This window comes from Vicugna pacos, chromosome 35 (assembly GCF_048564905.1).
Source record: "Vicugna pacos chromosome 35, VicPac4, whole genome shotgun sequence".
Taxonomy (NCBI): Eukaryota; Metazoa; Chordata; class Mammalia; order Artiodactyla; family Camelidae; genus Vicugna; species Vicugna pacos.
Genome location: NC_133021.1, coordinates 15,285,813 through 15,304,967, shown reverse-complemented (window position 1 = coordinate 15,304,967; position 19,155 = coordinate 15,285,813). Strand labels below are relative to the sequence as shown.

Below are 19,155 nucleotides of genomic sequence, written 5' to 3'. Positions count from 1 at the left end.
ACAGAACTTTCTCAATGCCGAATGCACTGTCTTTGTATTTCCAGGGGCAAATCAGGCTGGCTCGTAGATTGTGAATGACAAGGGCATAAACTTTCACACTGACGAGCTTTTGAAAAATGTAAAACACAATTACTTTAGGCCAGAGTGTAAGGGAGCCCCTTGAAACAGGAAAGGAAAAGAGAAAAGTTCCTTCTCCCGGCCTGGGAAGAGGAAGCAGTGGCTGGAGGGAGCCGCCCTGGCTGGTCCCCCCCCCACCCCCCACCCACCGCTGCCCAGTCCGAGAGCTCTGGGGAGGGGGCATCCTGTGGGCGGGGAGCAGAGAGCCTACAGATTTCTGACGCCGTCTTCCCAGGGCCTTTCCCAGACACACTAGGTCAGCTGTCACACTCGGTTCTGGCCTGCAGTTCTAGGTTCAGTGTGTTCTGTCCTGGGGTCGCACCTGCTCTCCACCCACAGCCAATAGGAAAGGCTTAGCATGAAGGCTTCTCTTGTTGAAAACCACATTGTTTGCTGCCTTTTTTAGACATTGAATGTGCTGATTGTTATCTCGAGGAATTGTTTTAAAAGCCACTTTCAGACCAGTGATTCCCACACAGGGCTCATCTTGGACCTGTGGGTTAAGACTGCTCAGCCCAGGAGGGAGGTCATTTATTTCTTTGTCAATCTGGCTCCCTCTGGTGGTCAGTTCACAGATTTTAGAAGGTTCTAGTGTTCTTTAAAACCCCTTTTAAAACACAAAGCAGTCACTTTTCTTAGAAGATTTAGGGGGAAGTGACTGAAATTAAGAGAATATGTATATTTTTAGCAAATAAGATCCTCGACCTCCCCCTGGACCCTCCCTGTGGGACCCTGGTGCTCACCTGCATGTCGAGGACTTGGCCCATATGTGGGCAGGGACTTTGCTCTGTGTGGCCCCCATTTCTCAGTCCCGCTGCACCTCAGAAGCACCGGCCACTCTCCCCGTCTCCATGCCCCCCTTTCCAGTTAACAAGGAGATGGAGCCTAGCCCTAGTGGGTGGTTTTTTTAATTTTTTAAAATTGAAGTATAGTTGCTTTACAATGCTGTAAACAGTAAGAAACTGCTCTGACCCCAGCCCTCAGAGCTTTTTAAAATACTGAGGCTGGAAAAAAGAAAAAGAATAGAACACCACAGCTATTCACAGCAGCACTGTTTACAACAGCCAAGACATGGAAGCAACCTAAATGTCCATCAACAGGGGACTGGATAAAGAAGCTGTGGTGTATTTATACAATGGAATCTAAGTGCAGTGAGCCAGAAAGAGAAAGATAAATACCATATGATATTGCTTATATGTGGAATCTGAAAAAAAGGACACAAATGAACTTATCTACAAAACAGAGACAGACTCACAGACAGAGAACAAACTTTTGGCTACCAGAGGCGAAAGGGATAAACTGGGAATTTGAAATTTGCACCTCCTGGGGAGTGATGGAAATGTTCGGTATCTTGATTGTGGTGGTGGTTTCAGGGGTGTATAGACCTATCAAAAATTCATGAAAGTGTGCATCTGAAATATGTGTACTTTATTGTACAGGAACCAGACCACAATGAAAGTGTTAAAATAAAAATTTATTTGGCTCCGCACCAGAAACCAGAGCTCTCATCCCCTCTCCTCCCGGCCACCTGTGACGACCAGGAGGGGACCACACGCATGTCTGGCTGGTGAGGCTGGGGGAGTGGGCTGCCAGGGTCTTCTGTGCACACCCTCCCTGCCCTGCAAACCACACAAGAGGAGCTGCAGCCGGGCAGGAGGGCCGGGGCCAGGTCACACGGGAGCAGAGGCCGAGAGTCCGGCTGCGTCACCCCCTCCTCCGCCCTGCTCCTTAGTGTCACGTGGCCAGGGAGAAGGGGCCCCAGTAATCAGATGGAATCTCCTTCCTGGAAACAACCACCTCCTTAGAGCAGGGCACACGCACGTGCACACACTCTGTCCTTTAAACTAAAGCAACCCGGGTAGGTCCTAATTCCGCCCCCCCACCCCAGCTCCAGGCCTCAAGCTCCTTGGAGGGGCACAGGCTCTGCAACCCGTCTGGACACCTGCCCCAGCCCAGCCTCCTGCAGCCGGCCCCCAGCGCTGACCACCTCGCCTCAGGTGCGTCCTGTCTGCTGGCTGGTGTCTCCCTCTGCGTCCACACCCCAGGTGCGCATGCCGCGGCCACTGACTGCCCAGCTGCTCAGCTGCAGGAGAGGACGAGTCAGTGAATGAATGTGTGAGTTCGAGGCACCCTCTTCCTTCACCTGAAACTTGGGGTTCCTTCCCTCCTTTCTTGCTGGCCTTTCGTCTCTCTTCTCTGTAGGAGACAAGGCAAAAGCTGAGATGAAAGACTTCAAAGCCCAGACCCTGATGGAGGAGTGCTTCTAAAGAGAGCCCTGCAAGGCAGGGGTTACAGGTGAGAAGAGGAGGAGGGCGTGGGGGGCCCCCCAGGTCTGGCCCTCATCCACAGGGACCAGCTCCATGGCCAACACGGGGTCAGGAGTCAGCGGAGAACCCGCACTCGGGGGCGCCGAGCAGATTCATGCGCGAAGGTGCTGGAGCCTCTCACCGGCAGGGTGACACCCTGAAGCTTTTTATTATGAAAGCAGCTGAAACGGGCTGCCAGGAAGAACTCAACACAGCTGCATCCGGATGTGCTAACTTACACATACCTGAGCTAACGGAGCCTGCAGGCTGTTCGGAAACGGGAAATACAATCTCGGATTGTTTTTGTTTTTACTTGAACACTCCTATGGTTAGTCAGATCTCCAAGCTGACGGCCCCGTCTGGCTGACCTCCGGCAGCCGCTCTTCTCGGCAAACGCCGGGCCCGATGAGGCGGCGGGACAAGCCCTGCAGAGCCCAGGCCCACTGCCGGGGCGGCCAGGGACCCCCGAAGGCGCGCACACTCCTACCTCAGCTCGCGACTCAGTCCAGATGTTAACATTTGTGTTACCTCTCATCACAGAACATCCAAGCGACACTAAAAACTCAGAAACTTATGTGAGATCTTTTATGTAACACAACAGAGTCAAAACTATAGGAACTGTTCAGATAGATAAATGAGCAGCAAATACTACAAAGTGTAACCAGCACAGTTCTGTTAAGAACTCCCTTCAGCTGTGCGCTCAAGGGCCGCAACACAGTATCTTCTTTACAAAGCAACTAACATAAAAATCTGCAGGTGCCGTAAATTCCTTGGCATTACTTTCACACAGGCGTATCCTTGGGTGCATTCTGTTTCTCCTGAGGTATTTTCAGTGGTTTACTTTTATTGTACTGCTGGATGCGTAATCTGTGATCATCCTTCCCTAAAGTGATTTTTAAAGACCTGCACAAAATTTATTGCATAAAACACTATTCCTGACCCAGAGATTGGGAGCTACAAATATGTGGCAACAAGTCCTACAAATACCGCACCTTAAGGATCTGTTACGTACTTTTTTTTTTTTTTTTAGTTTGTCTCTTTTAAAAAATTGAAGTTACAGCTAAGAGTTAACTACGTACAGGGAAGCAGTTTGGGAATGTTAGAGATTAGAAAATCCGATGAATGATACAAAGGAGAAAAGCCATCGTTCTTGCCGGCTGTATATTGTATTGCCTTCAAAAGCAACTGTACACGCTGTCATCAGTCCATAGTTAAATATTTCTACACGTCTGTCTTAGGAGAGCAGATGTCTTTCAGGGTCTCCAGTTCCTCTATGAGCTTCTTGTTCTGGACCTCCAGCACTGCGACGCGGCTCTCCAGACACTTGACGTATTCTTTCTTCCGACGTCGACACTCTTTAGCGGCTTCCCTGAAAGAAAGCAGAAGCGAAAGGGCAAAGGGAAAATATTTTTGGCATGCAGCAACGAGGCGGAAGCAAGCCTGGTGAAGTGGCCATGGTGGCCTTCCACAACGTGGACCAACACCCCGTTCCGCTTCCAACACTAAGCCGCACTGGGCTCCGGAGGGTCACAAGCTTCCCTCTCCCAAGTCCACATGGCAGCTAGTAGTTCAGAGCAAACAAGGTCCAAGTCAAAGACAGTTACTCTGCTTTATGGCAATAAAGATCTTTGAGGGCCTTGAGTTCCTCAATCAGAGTCTTGTTTTGGTTTTCAAGCACCGCCACACGGTTTTCAAGACATTTGACATATTCCTTCTTCTTCCTGCGACACTCCCGGGCAGCCTCCCTGGAACCAACACAAGGCAGGTGACTACAGGGCACCTCCCAGCACGATCCAGAGCTTCTCCGCGTCTGCCCCCCAAACTCAACCGCCTGGCAGGCCTCCCCGGTAAGGTCTGTGTGGGGCCCCGGGTCAGGGGCAGCCAAGCTCTCCGTGGGTCACCCTAGGCCCGGCGTGAAGCCTGCGTCCTTGGGCTCACGTCCCGGGATCACAGTGGCCACAATGGGCTTCAGTGGCCAAAACAGCAGGGCTTCATTCCCACGTGGAATTTCTACAAAAGTGTTCACGGATCTTTTCAATTCTCTCAGCTACTTCTGTCCACCCGGAGCCCCAGAGATATCACTGTGAGTTATGTTATTTGATCAAAAACGAGGGAAAGGGTTAAACCTCAGGAACCTTAACGTCAGGATTGGGGATTCCATTCTCCCAAGGCTCAGCCTCGGCACAACAAGCCGCAGGCCAGGCTGTAGGCTGGGGGACGCCAGCACTCGGAGGCCGACAGGCAGACCGCGCACGTTCAGACCAGGACGCAGGGCTCTGCCTCCGAAGCCGGGGGCTGGTGGGGGGAGCACAGAGCGCGCGCTCAGCAGCTCAGACGTGAGGACACGGCGGCCCAAACGCTGGAAAGGACCAAGCCCCGCAGACGCCCGGGGACAGACCGACCAGCAGCAAAAGCAACACAAACAGCTGGACAGAGCTCGTCGCTGCCGCGCACATCCCGCTACAGACGGCGGGTGCAGCCAGCATTCGCTCTCTCCTCCTGGGGGCAGGGGGTGGCAACTACATTGCTGACTCCTCTGTAGAATGTACCCCCTGAAAACAGCTTTGGAGTATTCATTTGAGATTAACTGCCTTTGGGGTGCCTGTCACATTGAAGCAGATAATTGAGACACACAAACAAAGCCTGTGCTCTCGGCTCAGTGCCGGGTCCTACAATGCCAGCTGGCAGTGCGGCCACTCCGAACCCGGAGCGACACGTGTAGCACACTGGGACAGCTTTGTTTTATTTTTAGGATGCTGACGCTCACGGCTGGTTATCTGTTTTCTCTGTGGGAAGTCCCCTCTGTCAGCAGAGGGGAGACCTTGAAATCCCCGTGAACTACAGGAAAAGATCAAGCCTAACTTGCCAGCCAAGAACAGTGCTGTCACCCCGGGACCCCCCCAGGGCTCTCCGGCTACGCAACTGGTGAACAGAAAAATTAACAGTGTGAAAGTGACCTGAGTCTGATAAATCAGATTCATCTCATCTCAGTGACTCACAGGGCAAAGTCCACCATAAATCCAAGCACACTTATACATTTGCCAGTTTGGAAACATAATTCAACTCCTCCACAAGGAAACTAAAATATAGTTCTGAATACCAAGGTTCTCATGACTAAATCATTATATTAAATCCTAGATCTGGAAGGAAAACAGTCATTTTACAGAACAAGTTACTGTTAAATGAAAGTTTAAGTATCTAACCGCAGCGCTGCGGGCACCAGGTGCACCATTTACTGTGCACGTCCACGTTCCGTGTCTCACGCTGCACGCATGTTACCAGAATCAGAATGTTCCAAGCACAAAGCTTTGGACGGTCACACCAGGAGGTGGTACATTCCTAAGGAGGTCTCAGCTATGGAAAACACCTGTTTCTTCTATTAATAGCTCCATTTTCAGGCCTTGTGTTCGTCTGGACACATCCTCACATGGAGGGGAACACATGGCAAAGTGGAATGCATTTTTAAAAATGGCTGTTGAAATAAAAGCTGTCGCTGGGTTGGTAGAAATGTCACGAAATCTCCATTATGACTGCCGCCAATGCGTTCACTCTCTCCTCAGAGAGAGTGGACAGGAGGCCCGTCATGTTGACAAGGGAGGCCTGCACTCTCCACGAAGCTGGAGCCTCCTGGAGGTGACTGCGCTGGTGCAGGGGACGGGCCCTGGGTGAAGACGGCCCGACTGCAGCTCACGCTGTGTGACCTTAACCAGCTCGCTACTGACCCTCTCTGAACCTCAGTTCCTCACCTGTCAAGTAAGAAGAGCAGACCTGTGCTCCTGCGAGAGTCACTGCGAGGTAAAGGAACGGCAGAGACAAGCGCTGCGCACTCGCTCAGCAGACCCTGAGCGACCCAGTGACACTTAGCATCTGCTGCTCGCTCGTCCTCTCGGCTGGCTCTGAAACTGAAACCCGGGGTCCCTCGTGGCCAGGGAGTCTCTTAGCTCATTCCAGCCAATGAAATGTGCAGGGACATGTGAGGCAGGGAGGGCACATGCTGGTACCAGGAGGCGTCTCCATGTGGCGGGCTGGCCATGAGTTTAATTCTCTCTCTTGCTGTGTACTTGTGCTCAGCCAGAATTTCCCAAAATAAATGTGTTTCAGCATAATAGAGAAAAAGCAAAGTTACAGAATAAATAAAAGGAAGCCACGTGTAAGAGACGGAAAACTCTGCACTCACACTCAAACTTATTTTGCTTATAAAGCAGCTAAAAGATTATCACCCACTTCACAAAGTAAATACCAAGTAAAAATGAATCTTTATGTGTCTTTCCATTATTATTAACAAAAGTTAATGTATCTGTTAGACACTACCAGAAAACACACAGCAGTGCACCTCCTGCAGCCGAGATGGTTTCCTGGCGGGGACTCTGACCAGAAGAACATCAGCACATGCAGAGCACAAGCCCACATGAAATGCCACACAACACACAACCTGGGCGCAACGGTTCCAGAAAAGTGATCTTTAAGAAGCCCCCCAGCCACCCACATGCTGCCTGCTGCCTATGGAGCGTCTCACCTGTTTTTCATCAGCCTCAGCTCTCGTTTGCGCGTGGCCTCCTCTGCGAGCTGCTGGGGGCTGTGCAGGCTTCCCGGAGACGCAGCCATCACCACGCCCTGAGGCAGAGCCGTAGCTGGGGCCCGGATCTGGTAAGTAGGCATGTCACCGGTGGCGGCTGCAACAAAACGAAATGTCACAAGTTATATAAACCATGTTTGACTTGGTAGCTTATATAAAACTCATGTCTTTTCACTCGTAAGAGTGTCTGGCTGATGTTTAAGACAACAGTTCTGAACGTCATGGAAACCTTAGGTGTCAGAGATCTCCTGCCGCACTCGGGACAGTGACACCTCGCCTGCCCCATGCATGTAACAGGAAAATGCCCTAATGCATTTTAGAAAGGTTTTCATCAAAGGCTTTTCAACTGATAATTCATTTAGCCTGAAAACCAGTGGTGTGCTGCCAAGTGCATAACCACCAGCTCTCACAGGGAGGAAGCCCTGATCTGTAGTGTTTATCGAGTCCCATGACTTTAACAGGCCAACCATGGCCAAGCTACCAGCGTGACTTCACCGAGTGGAGAGCTGGAGGGACATACACGGAAGTAGCACACTGTGCAGATACAGTGGGTGTAAGCAACCTCAAGGGCAGAGAGAAAATTATCAGAAATAGGGAGTTTTGAGTATTAATGTTTTTAATGCAATTTATTTGTTAATATATAAGTATTCATATATATTTAATTTTTAATAATGGCTGTTTTTGCAACAGGTTCATAAAAACCCTGAAAATTTACTCATTGGCTCCAGCAAACCAGTGGGAACTGGCCCTAGCACGTCACTGCAGAAATTTTAATGAAGCAGAACATCTCCATCTCCTGAGTGTCCCAGGTAAGAGATTTTCCTAAACCCCACATCATGCCTGAAGCACAGCACTGAGTCTCTTTAAGTGCAAGTTTTATTAACAGAAGATGACTAATGTACTGGAAGGAAGATACTAGCTTACTGTATTTTCAGCTTAAAAACGAAAACAAAGTAAGAAACTGGAAAGCTCTCCTTAAAACTGGTTTCTCTGGGGAATGATAATTTTTGTCTTTCTTAGGTTTGTTGGGATAATAATATATTTCTAAGTATTCATTTTTTACAACACACTTTCTAATTATAGTATAGTAATAGTTAAATTACAGATTTTATATTTATTTAGTATTCAGATTGAATACTAAATTTAAGTCCTCAAAGTGTCCTAATTTAATTTGAAAATCTGTCTATCTATTGCCATAAACATAGCTTCCTAGAAAGGACAGATGGATTTAGCAGTTAAATATGTTGCCACCACCAGTGTTTCAGCTTGGAGGATATATGGTCCAGATTAGACACTCTTGATATTACAAAATGCATGCTCTCTCAAAGCTAAATGCAAGAAAAAGATTTTTTAAAATGATCAAATCCTATAAAAATTGGTCTGAACCTAATGCCAACTGAAACATGAAATATATCACTGCCATATTTCATTAAAATGTATTATACCCACTGAGTAAGAACTGAAATTTTACCCAAAAAGGAGACAAAGACTTTTTCACTTAAATGGAATTATTTATTATCACTGAAAACAACCAAGCAGTTTAAATGGTTAGTCAAAAATTGATCTATGTGCTTCTTTGGGGTAAATGCCAGGTTTTTTCCCTCTAGGGCTCAAGGATCAGGTAAAAGAATAAAAATAGGGCTTTGGGTGAATATCACTACAGGTCTTCTTCATATGATTTTTTTAAAATATCATTTATAAGATTCTTCCTTCTACATCTAATTTAATAAACAATGGTGATAAATAGTAACTGATGGATGCAATGATCACCAGCAAAAACTCTATGAATAAATTTGGAAAAAATCCAAAATTTGTTTTTGTGACTATTTAAAATGCTATATACACAGATGTCTCATTATATGTCATAGAAAATTTAGAAATATTTGGAAATACTTAAAATCTTTTTAAAAATCAGTTATCAATTGTTAACTTACTAAAGTTTTTTAATGGATGGGCTGGGGATTGAACCCAGGACCTTGTGCATGCTGAGCACATGCTCTACCACTGAGATACTAACACCCCCTTAAAGATTTGTTAAAATATTTTAATCTTCCTGTCAGAGGAGACAGAACAATGCTCAGAACAATAGAGTTCTGTCCTCTTCTCTTTCCTCACATCCAGAGAAGGCAGTTAGGGGACAATGAGGGTTAAACAATGAACAGCTGGAGAAACGAAGCTTTCTAAAACTGGAACGATGGCAGTGACGAATGAGAAGTCCCCGTGTGTCACCCGTGTGTCACCGTGCTGACGTCTGCAGGCAGCATGGACGCCAAACTCTGCTCACAGAGGGACAATGAAATGCTCCGAAAGGCAAATGAAGTTCATTCCCTGGTCTTAAAACCAGAAATGATTCTAAACTTTCGCCCATTTCCAAAAGCTGAAAAACTCTCCAAAGACCAAACTCTGAAGGATTTCTGCAGTTTCAAAAGGAGAATTCTTAAAACATTCTGAGCAGCAGCTCGGGGGAAAAAACATCGCTTTAAAATGAGAACTTGGAAGAAAATGATACGTCTGAATTTATCAGTTCCAGGATATTAGCTAACAAATTGGGTTTTAATTATAATTTTCCAGACATAGTACATAATCATTTTATCTCCTTCAACAAAAATCAGATTGCAGCTCATAAGTTCAAACCAGAAATGGGAATTAGTATACATTAGTATAATTTCAGTAACATCCCAAAGAACCTGTAAGATGGCACACTTTTGACGGTCCCTGAATGAGCATCTATGGCAGACCCCACGTACTCAGTGTGGTCGTGTTAGTGCGTGTTAGTAAGATATGAGCAAAGAGAATCTCCTGTTTTGAGGAAATCCAAATGTCAAAGTTTTGTTTTTGAAACATGTCACAAGGTAGTTTTTATCTTTGCTTCAGTTTCCAATGTCATGGACTCAGGGGTGGAGGCTCACAGTCCTGGGCACCACACTACATTCTCTGATGACAGAGTCTGCTCCCTGTCCCCCTACGAAGGCCAGTTCCTGTTCCAAGTGCTAAAAGTGTCCAAATTACTTATTTTAGAATTTCATTGTGTAAATTGTTTCCAAAAATAAATGGATCATCATTGGGGGCTTTAAACTCATGATTGAAGAAAGAAAAGAAAGAGAGATGTATGTACTCATTTTACTCTAAGGCAGCCAACTTTAAACACACATCAGGGGCATTTTCCCTGCCTGGTACCCCAGGACCCAGTGCAGCCCTTGGCACATGACGGGTGCTTGGCAAGACTACTTGTGCCCCACAAAGTAAATCCAGAACTGCCCAAGGTTTTGCAAAAGCCCACTGTCATTCAGAATGTTTAAACTGAGTGGTATTATTATTATTATGGACTATAATTAGCTCTTATTATTACAGCTAAGTCTTTAACACTAAGACATGGAAAGCTCTGGAAGCTGCCATGTATTTATTCAAACTGGCCTTTCTTACTTCTTTTTTCTTAAATTTTTTTAATATTGTGGGGGGTTGGTAATTAGGTTTACTTATGTATTTATTTTTAGAGGGGGTTCTGGGGATTGAACCCAGGACCATGGGTATGCTAAGCCTGCGCTCTACCGCTGACCCACGCCCTCCCCACCAAAGGCATTATTTAAGTCTTCCCTTAGATACCAGTCATCTAACCTGGCATTTTAGAAGCAGAAGAGTTCTAATTACAGTGTGTTTCCTACCATCTAACTCCTGACATACAAAAAAAAGCTTTAGGTTTAGTATCAACATTTCATGGGGAACAAAACTCCTAGAATGCTCAGTTCTGGTCAGGAACTTCATACCTCTGTTTGCGAGCTTTAAACACGGTACAGCAGAAAAAGCATGAGATTTGGAGTCTGGGTTCTAGTCCAGCTCTGCCACTTACCAGCCATGTGACTTGGGGCAAGTTCAGTTTCCTCATCTGTAAAATGGGGACACATGATCTCATGTAATACTCACAACAGACCCTGCAAAGTATGTCAAAGTGTCTAGCACAGTGCCTGGCACATGGTAGGCATCCAGCAAATGTTAGTTCCCCTCCTCTTCCCTTCCTTAAGTTCTGAAAGACAATGTTCCACATCATGCTTACACGGTATATTAGTTAAAAGGCAGACAGCAACCATAAATATATTTTCCCCTGGAGTTTCCCTTCTAACAGAATGATCAAAATGTGTGGCTCTTCTTTCTTATTTAACTTAATACACCTCTTTAAAAACTTGCAAAATTTCTACTCGAGTTTATTATATCCCTAGAAAATAAATTACAAAAAGATACTACAAAATATCCTTTCCAGTGTATGTAATTTAAAAGAGACCATGGAGGTGGAGGCTCTCAAATCACCAAATGATACAATCTCATCAGACTGGTAACAAGAAAAGTGAAAACCTCACTAGTCAGAGGTGTTTGTTTCGAGGAAAGGAAGAAAAGAAGGAAGGAAGAAAGGAAGGAAACACCCAGCCAGATGCGTACCTATCTTGGTAGCTTCCACAGTGACCGATGATCAGACCCCCGGTGGTGACAGGAGGGGCCTGTCTGTCCTGAGCTTGCCGTGGCACTGAGCACGGCAGCAGAACAGACGCACTTTCATCGTGCAGCTTCTGCCTTCACATGTATCATTTCGCTACTTGTCGCTGACCCCAAAGGCACTAAGGTCAGGAGTGACGGAGGGGACCTGGAGGTGGTACCTGGACGCCGGGGCTTCATTCCCTCCAGCAGACGACTGGCACCTTCACTGTTCTCTGTTGTCCCTCCCACACCAGTGCTGCTCACGCCCAAATCAGGCCAGTCCTCGCCTGGGGCCTCACACGTGCAGAGACCTGCCCTCCCGTGCTCCACTCTTTCCAGGAAGATTAAATCCTACACAAATCTCACTATTTAACCACTGAATATTTTCAAGTTTGTTACAAAGACTGTAACACACAGACCACAAGGAATCTAGCCAGCGCATATTTTTTTATTTTAAGTTACACATAAGGGACCTTCCTGAGTGTTCAATTAAGTGAAAATCTTAAAGTTAAAAAAAAGTCTATGTAAAAGGTGATAAATTAAGAATATTGAAATTTAAAGTTCTATATAAGACCAAGTACATGCTCTACTGTCCTATGAGAGTAGTAATAAACATTCCACAGATTTGCATTTTGACTCCTTAACATGGTGCTAACTTCACTTTGTGTCTTTATAAGCGGCATGCAGCACATCCTCTAACTCATCTAACAGCAGCGTGAATTTACCCAGGTCAGGTGAGTTCTGAGCAGCACTGTAATGTGGTGTGAACAGAACCAGACGAGGAGTCTGAAAATCCAAACAGGTTCACCATTTGCTCACTTTGGGAGCTAGAAGTCCCTCCCCACGCTGACCGCACTCCGCTGAGTGCGCCCTAGTCTGTGCTGAGCACGCCAGTGAGAGCTCTGCCTCTCACGGACCTGAGGGCGCTGCTCCTCTCGGGGAAACATGGTTTCCAAAGGTGGCCTGTCCCGATGCTTTCACCCGGATCCACCTGACAGATTCTCTGACAGCATTCACCACATTTGTACTTATGTTTCTTTGCAACAAGAAGTGATTTTTTAAAGTTTGCATAAATGCAAAGTATCATGTTTTTTTAGGCAATATAGTCATATATGCAGATAAAACCAGGCAAAGTAAAACAATTATCCCAATTACATTTCATTAAATTGTTTTCAAAATTAGTGAGGAAATAGCATAAAGGCAGTGTCCGTGTACCCTCCACACAGGTTTGGAGTTTTATGGAAACTTAAGGTAGACGAGTGACTTGTCATTTTCATCTCCAACATGATCATAACCAGCTTTGCTGCGAACTTCAAGAAGCTGTCACAACCCGACCCAAACCATTCTTCTGTATGAAATTTCCAAACAAAAACCTTTCCAGCAGCCTTCTTCCACGAAGGTGGATTATCATTATTCTTACACATCGAGTATCAACCCAGATACTGTTTTCCAGCTTTGAATAAGTTGTAACATTTGTTTTTCAGCAATTCAGAAATCCAGGCACAATATACTGTATTAAAAGTTTTTTAGGCTTGGAGACTACAATTAGGCTGCTAAACACAATCAGTTTATGAATAAGGCCCAAAACCGATGTCTAGTAAACACTTAAACTACACCCAGCACAATCAGTTCTGTAATAATAGAAACTATACATCTTCATTCCACATTCCAGTCCATGGTCATATAAGCAAATGCCCCGAAAGCCTTTTCCAGGCCAGTCATTATTTGGAGACTGACTTTGGTCTAGATCAGTTTTTCAAAGTCTAAGTTGTAGATCATGAATAGTTGATCAAATCAATCTCATGGGTCAAGAATAGCATTTAAAAAAGGACAGAACAGAAAAGTAGGAGTACCTCACATACAGTCAAGGATAAGCACTCTTTTTGAAACGTGGTTTATATAAACATGCTTGTTTTATGTAAACACACATACACACAGAGGTCTACTGCATCATGATAAAATGTGGGTCATGGTCAAAGTCTACAAGCCAGACATGTAGCTCACAGCTCAGTCTCGGTTCACCAGTCCACACAGGGGATGGGGACGGTGGGGGAGGGTACCTGGAAATGAGGCGCCAAAGGTAGTCCCAAAGCTGCCCTCCCACACCTTCACAAAAGCCCCTGCATATCCTTTGCTCTTTGGGCTCCCCAAAAGAGGAAATAAAATTTGCTTTTCATTTTCAAATAGCACTTTAAATAAAATTGATTCTGTGAGAACTCAGCAGATTTCCAAAAATAATGATTTCCAGAGGCACAATGAGGTCTTGTGAAAAAAGTCTGACATCTAAAAATTTCAGCATTTTGAAAATTTAAATTGTAATGGATAGCCATTACAGGTGAAATTGGAAAAAATCTTTCCAAGGGCGGCACGTCCATGCTGTAAAATTAAATGTGTAAAAATGTTCACTTATTTACGAGCAACAGTTTAAAATTTTACGTAAATTTTTACTTAAAAATTTAATATTTAAAAATATTCTGTGCCTTTTCAAATCATTTAATTTTATTTTTTGTTACAATTCTCTCATGTTTGGACATGAGAATTGGAACTGAAGGTTTATTAAATAAGGATATAAGAAACAACTAATAATTTTTAGAAAAGAAATAGGCACAAAAACGCCTTTTGGTCCTGAGAATCATGTGACATGCAATATTTGAGATTATTTAAAGCCCACCTATATCTTACAATAAATCGGTCATTTGGGGGCTTCTGCAATCTATAGCACCTCAAAGACTTCTTTGGTAAAAACGACCTAACAAGGGCTTTTCTTGCTCAAGACAATGGAATGTTCCCATCCAAGAAGGGAGACCTCAGGCAACAGCTAAGGAGCAGAGAAGCGGTTCGGGAGGGAATTCAACCTCGGCTCAGTAGTGGGCTGGCCACTGCAAGTAACCCAGTCACAGGCACTACCTGTAACTGGAAGCACGGCCCCTGGAGAGAGCTGAAGGCAGGGGCGGGCGGGGGCAGGTGAGAGCAGGTCGGGGAGTGGGGCAGGTGGGGGTGGGGGAATGGGGGTAGTTGGGGGCGGGCGGGGTGGGATGGGGGTAGGTGGGGGCGGGCAGGACGGCACCTCCCCGACCGGCGCTAGCGGGCGCTGCTTCCCGGCACCTGCTCGGGCCGCACACTTACCTGCGGCCCCAGGTCCGGGCGAGGCCGAGCGGCGGTCGGGGCGCACCGGGGCCCCACCTGCGCGGGCGGCCGGGCGGCCGGGAGGGCAGGGTGACTCAGGCCCTGCGTGACCGGCTGACGTCAGTGTCCGCCCGGCTGCCCGCGGCTGACTTCCCGCCCCCGCCGCGCTGGTTCCAGGAAAGGCCGTGACGCCACCTCTGGACCGGGACAGGGCGGCCGCCGCACAAACCCCCCGACGCCGGTGTCAAGCCGGTTCTGCAGCTCTGATCCGACACCGCAAGGGAATCGGAAGCTGCCTTTTTCACGAGTCGAGCAGAATGTGCGTTACCGCGCAGCTGCGCTGGGTCCGCAACAGGTTGCAGGTGAAGCAACAGCTGATTTCAGCGGCGAGACGCGCGGAGGGGGCCGGGGACGGTCCGCGCCGTCAGCGGCGCAGCACGTACCGGGCACCGGGCACCGGGCACCGGGCAGTACGCGCCGGCCCCCTAACCGCGCCGGGCACTCACGCTTCCAGAGTAAAGAAACTTCTCCCTCCTCGGCTGCTAGAAGTTAGCACTTTCCCGAACACCAGCGGTCCCTACATCGTTCTTCTAAACTTCAACCCAAATCCGCGGCATCTGACTCCCCGCTGGAACTCTCACCTGTGTCGTCCCCAGTCACGGCCATGACGGGCCCCGCGCGCACCGCGCCGCCGGACCGCGCGCCGGCGCCGAGTGTTCCAGGCCAGCGGCGCGCGCAGGGCGAGGGGGCGCTGGCGTCACCGTGACGTCCCCGGCCCCGCGCTGCCGTCAGTGCGCTTTGTCACAGGCCGGCTCCCCGAAACCAAACCCTAGCAACCCTTCCTGTGACGAACCAGCTGAGTGCTCTGGTTTCTCGTTTTTACATAAAATTCAGCTGAGTTGGGCTCCGGCAAAAAAAAAAAACAAAAAAAAAACAACTCCTTAGCATGAAGAGTGACATGTTACAGGGCTGCTGCTTTATCATTGTTCTGTCCAAGGTTTCTAAGAAACCAAAGTGGTTATAAACCCTACATATTTTTCATAACTCATAGAAGCAGAAAACAACTGATTAACAACTGAAGGGGGAGGGCAGAGCTCAGTGGCAGAGTACGTGCTTATCAGCACGCGCGAGGTCCTGCCCCTGGACCGCCAGTTAAAAAAGGGAGTAAAGAAATAAACCTAGTTACCACCCCCTACACACACACACAACTGACAATCAGCCAGAAGAACATTGTGAAACACAGAAGCAGACACTTTTAAATGTTCACCGACACTCTAAATCGACCAAGTAAGAAATACCCAGCTACCTTAGTTCACTAAACACATTTTTATTTGCTACAACACCATAAAATCCAGCCTCTCCTAAGATGATACAGAATTTGCTAATTTCACTTGCAGAGAATAGAGACTTAAATTTTAAAAATTCACTGTGCCAAAGTAGCAAGTACTAAGTAGCATTTTTCCATAAAAATTAGAAAAAACCATATGAATTTACTGTTATTCAAACTTTTTCACCCACAAAAACAGCTATTTCATGTGGCTAGGTCTAATATACTAGCTTATTAAATTAAATATCCTTGAAAAGAATATTGTGATTTTAAAAAATCACAATTACTATTTGTCAGTTTTTTAAAACATGTCCAACTTCATGTGGGTACTTAATGAGGGTTCAGCACACAAACAGCTAGCAATTCAACTGCAAAGTCAGACAGAAGACAGGTGCCTGTTCCACCGTCTGGCAAACCACAGCCCGGGGGAAATGACACGCATCTCCACCACACAAAGTAAGGGCCGTATCACTGACCTTTATCCTTATCAGTGCGTTTACAAAGCCCATTCCCTGGATAAGTACGAGTCAACCCGACCTTACGTCAATGCAAGGGCAGTCCACCACATTTCTGCCTTATTCGAGTAAGCACCTCTAGTAAGACCTCAGGGCCCTTACACTTGGACGCTTAGCAGGTGGAACATTGTGAGGACCCGTGTTTCTAGTCATTCTCCAGAGCACAGAAACTAAAGACACCCTGGCTAAGTCAAAAAGTCCGGGGCCCACCCCAGAATCCAGGGAAGACTTTTCTCCATCCCAGCCACACCTAAGGGCTTGGTTCCAAGAACACGAGTCAACTTTATTTCAAATTCCAGAAATTTCAAGTTGATTTTAATCTCAACATTCCTTTAAATTGGCACTTAGGTGCTCAGTAAAGATTAGTGTTAAAAAAAAAAAAAAGGGCGGAGGAAGGAAAGGAAGAAGGGAGGTTGGCTGTGTGACCGACTGCTGCCATTGGTAAGGTTTCAGTAAACCCCCTGGACCAGATAGACTGGGTTAATCAGCACACAGAACTAGTAGCCTTTCCCCAGAGGAGTGCTTCACTTTCACTCAGTAAAGGTTACTGAACATTTATCACGCCAGGGACTGTGCTAGGACTAAAGACCCCTGTCCAAACAGAAGTGACCCTGTGGGCGCAGGAGGAGCCAGCAGGGGTTCCTGTGAGCCAGACCTGGACGGGGGGGTTAGGGGGAGGCTTCCGAGGGAAGTGCTGGCCCATATGGCACCTGAGCAGTGCCCACCTCTGGGGAAGTGCTCCTGCCAGGGCCATGTGTGAGGGCCCAGAGAGGAGAGAGGGCCTCTCCCGTCACAGGAAGTGACAGAAATGCAGCACAAAAGAGGGAGCAGCAGAGGGAGGTGGCCAGGCCAGGCAGCATGGCCTGGATCAGGCAGGGGAGGGGGCTCTGCCAAGGGTTCTGACCGTGGCTCACAAGTAACAGGCACTCACCAAGGGCTCCAAGTGGGAGGCTGGCACGACCACGTGAATTTTAGAAGCACCACCCCTAACCACAGAAGGGAGAGTCTAGTGGAGAAAGGGAAACGCTGGAGGCAGAGACTTTCGGGTTTAAGCCACAGCAGTAGTTCCCAGAACCCTGGGGAGGGATGAAGAGAGAGCCTGATGGAGAGCAGTGAAGAGCCGGTGCTTTAGCAATGAGAGAGAGTGACAGGCGCCACCAGGTTTCTGGCTGAAGCAACAGGGTGGATGGCTCCTGAAATGGGAACAAAAGGAGACCTGGGGTGGAAGGGATGGAAGCAGGCTCTGGAATTCAGGCATCAGAGGTGTGGGCAGGGAGAGGTCACCCAGGGCCGGCGGAGGGGGCCCGGGATGTAACCCTGAGGGCCACCACCACCCTCAGGAGCTGGGCGGAGGAGACTGGAAGAGAGACAGAACACCAGGGAAGTGAAGGCAGCAGAAGCCAACAGCGCTAAATGCTGTGAAAGGACCCACCTAGAGGAGGACTGAGGCTCCCAGACACTGCTCTGACCTTTCAAGGGGAGGACACGCCGGGAGGTGGGCAGAGTGGGCAGAGAGGAGGGCAAGACCCCATGGACCCTGCTGCTGAACGGACCTAAACTCCTGGCCATTATTATCTTAAAAAAGAAGGAGAAGCAGAAAAGAAAGAAGAGAAAAGGAAAAGGAAAGGGAAGGCAAGGGAAGGAGGAATGAAGACGGGAAGGGAAAAAGCAGACATCTTGTATTTGACATAAAATTCACACAGCATCACAGGGTGATTTACAAAGAATCACGTATTAGAAGTAATTAGGGGAGGGTGTAGCTCAAATGGCAGAGAGCATGCTCAGCATGCATGAGGCCCCAGGTTCAATCCCCAGGGCCTCCGTCAAATAAATACATACAAACATAAATAAGCCTAATTACTATCCACCCCCCCAAAAAATGTAATTAGAGTTCAGGAAGGTTCATGGATAAAAGACAAGCTTTTAAAAAAAAAGTATTTTTCCAGCAACAACTAGAAAACGTAACAGAAAGCCACCACTCATCATAGCAACAAAACCATCAAGCATTCAAGAACTAACTGGATACAGAGTATGACAGACTCCTATGGAGAACATTTTAAACCGGTCAAAGAAGTTACGGTCTGAATAAGAAAGACAGTCTGTGCTCTGTTGGTTAAAACGTAAACTCATGCAGCCGCTATGGAAAACAGCATGGAGGGTCTTCAGAAAACTAAAACCAGAATTACGATACGATCCAGCAACCCCACTTCTGGTTATTTATCTGAAGAAGATAAAAACACAAACCCAGAAAGCCCCACACACCCATGTGCACTGCAGCAGTAGTCACAACAGCGAAGACGTGGAAGCGATCTAATTGTCTATCGACAGATGACCAGGTAAAGCAGATGTATACACATGCAATGTAATTTTATTCAGCTATAAAAAAAGGAAATTCTGCCGTTTGTGACAATCTAGACAGACCCCCAGGGCAGCGTCACGCCAAGTGAAATCAGTGAGAGAAAGACACGCTGTATGATCTCACTTACATGTGGAATCTAAACAAAGAAAGAAAGAAACCCAAACTCAGACACAGAACACAGACTGGTGGTTGCCAGAGGTGGGCAGTGGGGGTGGGGAAATGGGTGAAGGGGGTCAAAAGGTACAAACTTTCAGTTATAAAATTACTAAGTCCCAGGGATGTGAGGATACTGGGTTGCGTATCTGCAAGGTGCTGAGAGTAGCTCTTAGACGTCCTCATCACATGAAAAATAATCTGTAATT

General features: G+C 47.1%; 1 protein-coding gene across 22 annotated transcripts in view; it reads right to left on the bottom strand.

The window, feature by feature from the left end:
• Window positions 1-3,567: 3,567 nt before the first annotated feature.
• The window catches only part of CREM (cAMP responsive element modulator), a 51,654-nt gene continuing 36,066 nt past the window's right edge, over window positions 3,568-19,155 (bottom strand). For 10 of the 22 annotated variants that reach the window (XM_072955410.1, XM_072955398.1, XM_072955399.1 and 7 more), the window contains 3 exons: window positions 10,847-10,882; window positions 6,940-7,096; window positions 3,568-3,792 (listed from right to left, as the gene is read on the bottom strand). In XM_072955410.1, the coding sequence (XP_072811511.1) occupies window positions 3,645-3,792; window positions 6,940-7,096; window positions 10,847-10,882 (341 nt within the window). In that variant the 3' untranslated portion in view covers window positions 3,568-3,644. Of the gene's footprint in view, window positions 3,793-4,018; window positions 4,169-6,939; window positions 7,097-10,763; window positions 10,787-10,846; window positions 10,883-14,592; window positions 14,723-15,233; window positions 15,407-19,155 lie in introns of those variants that run through there. The other 12 variants (XM_072955412.1, XM_072955405.1, XM_072955415.1 and 9 more) reach the window with 9 other exon arrangements.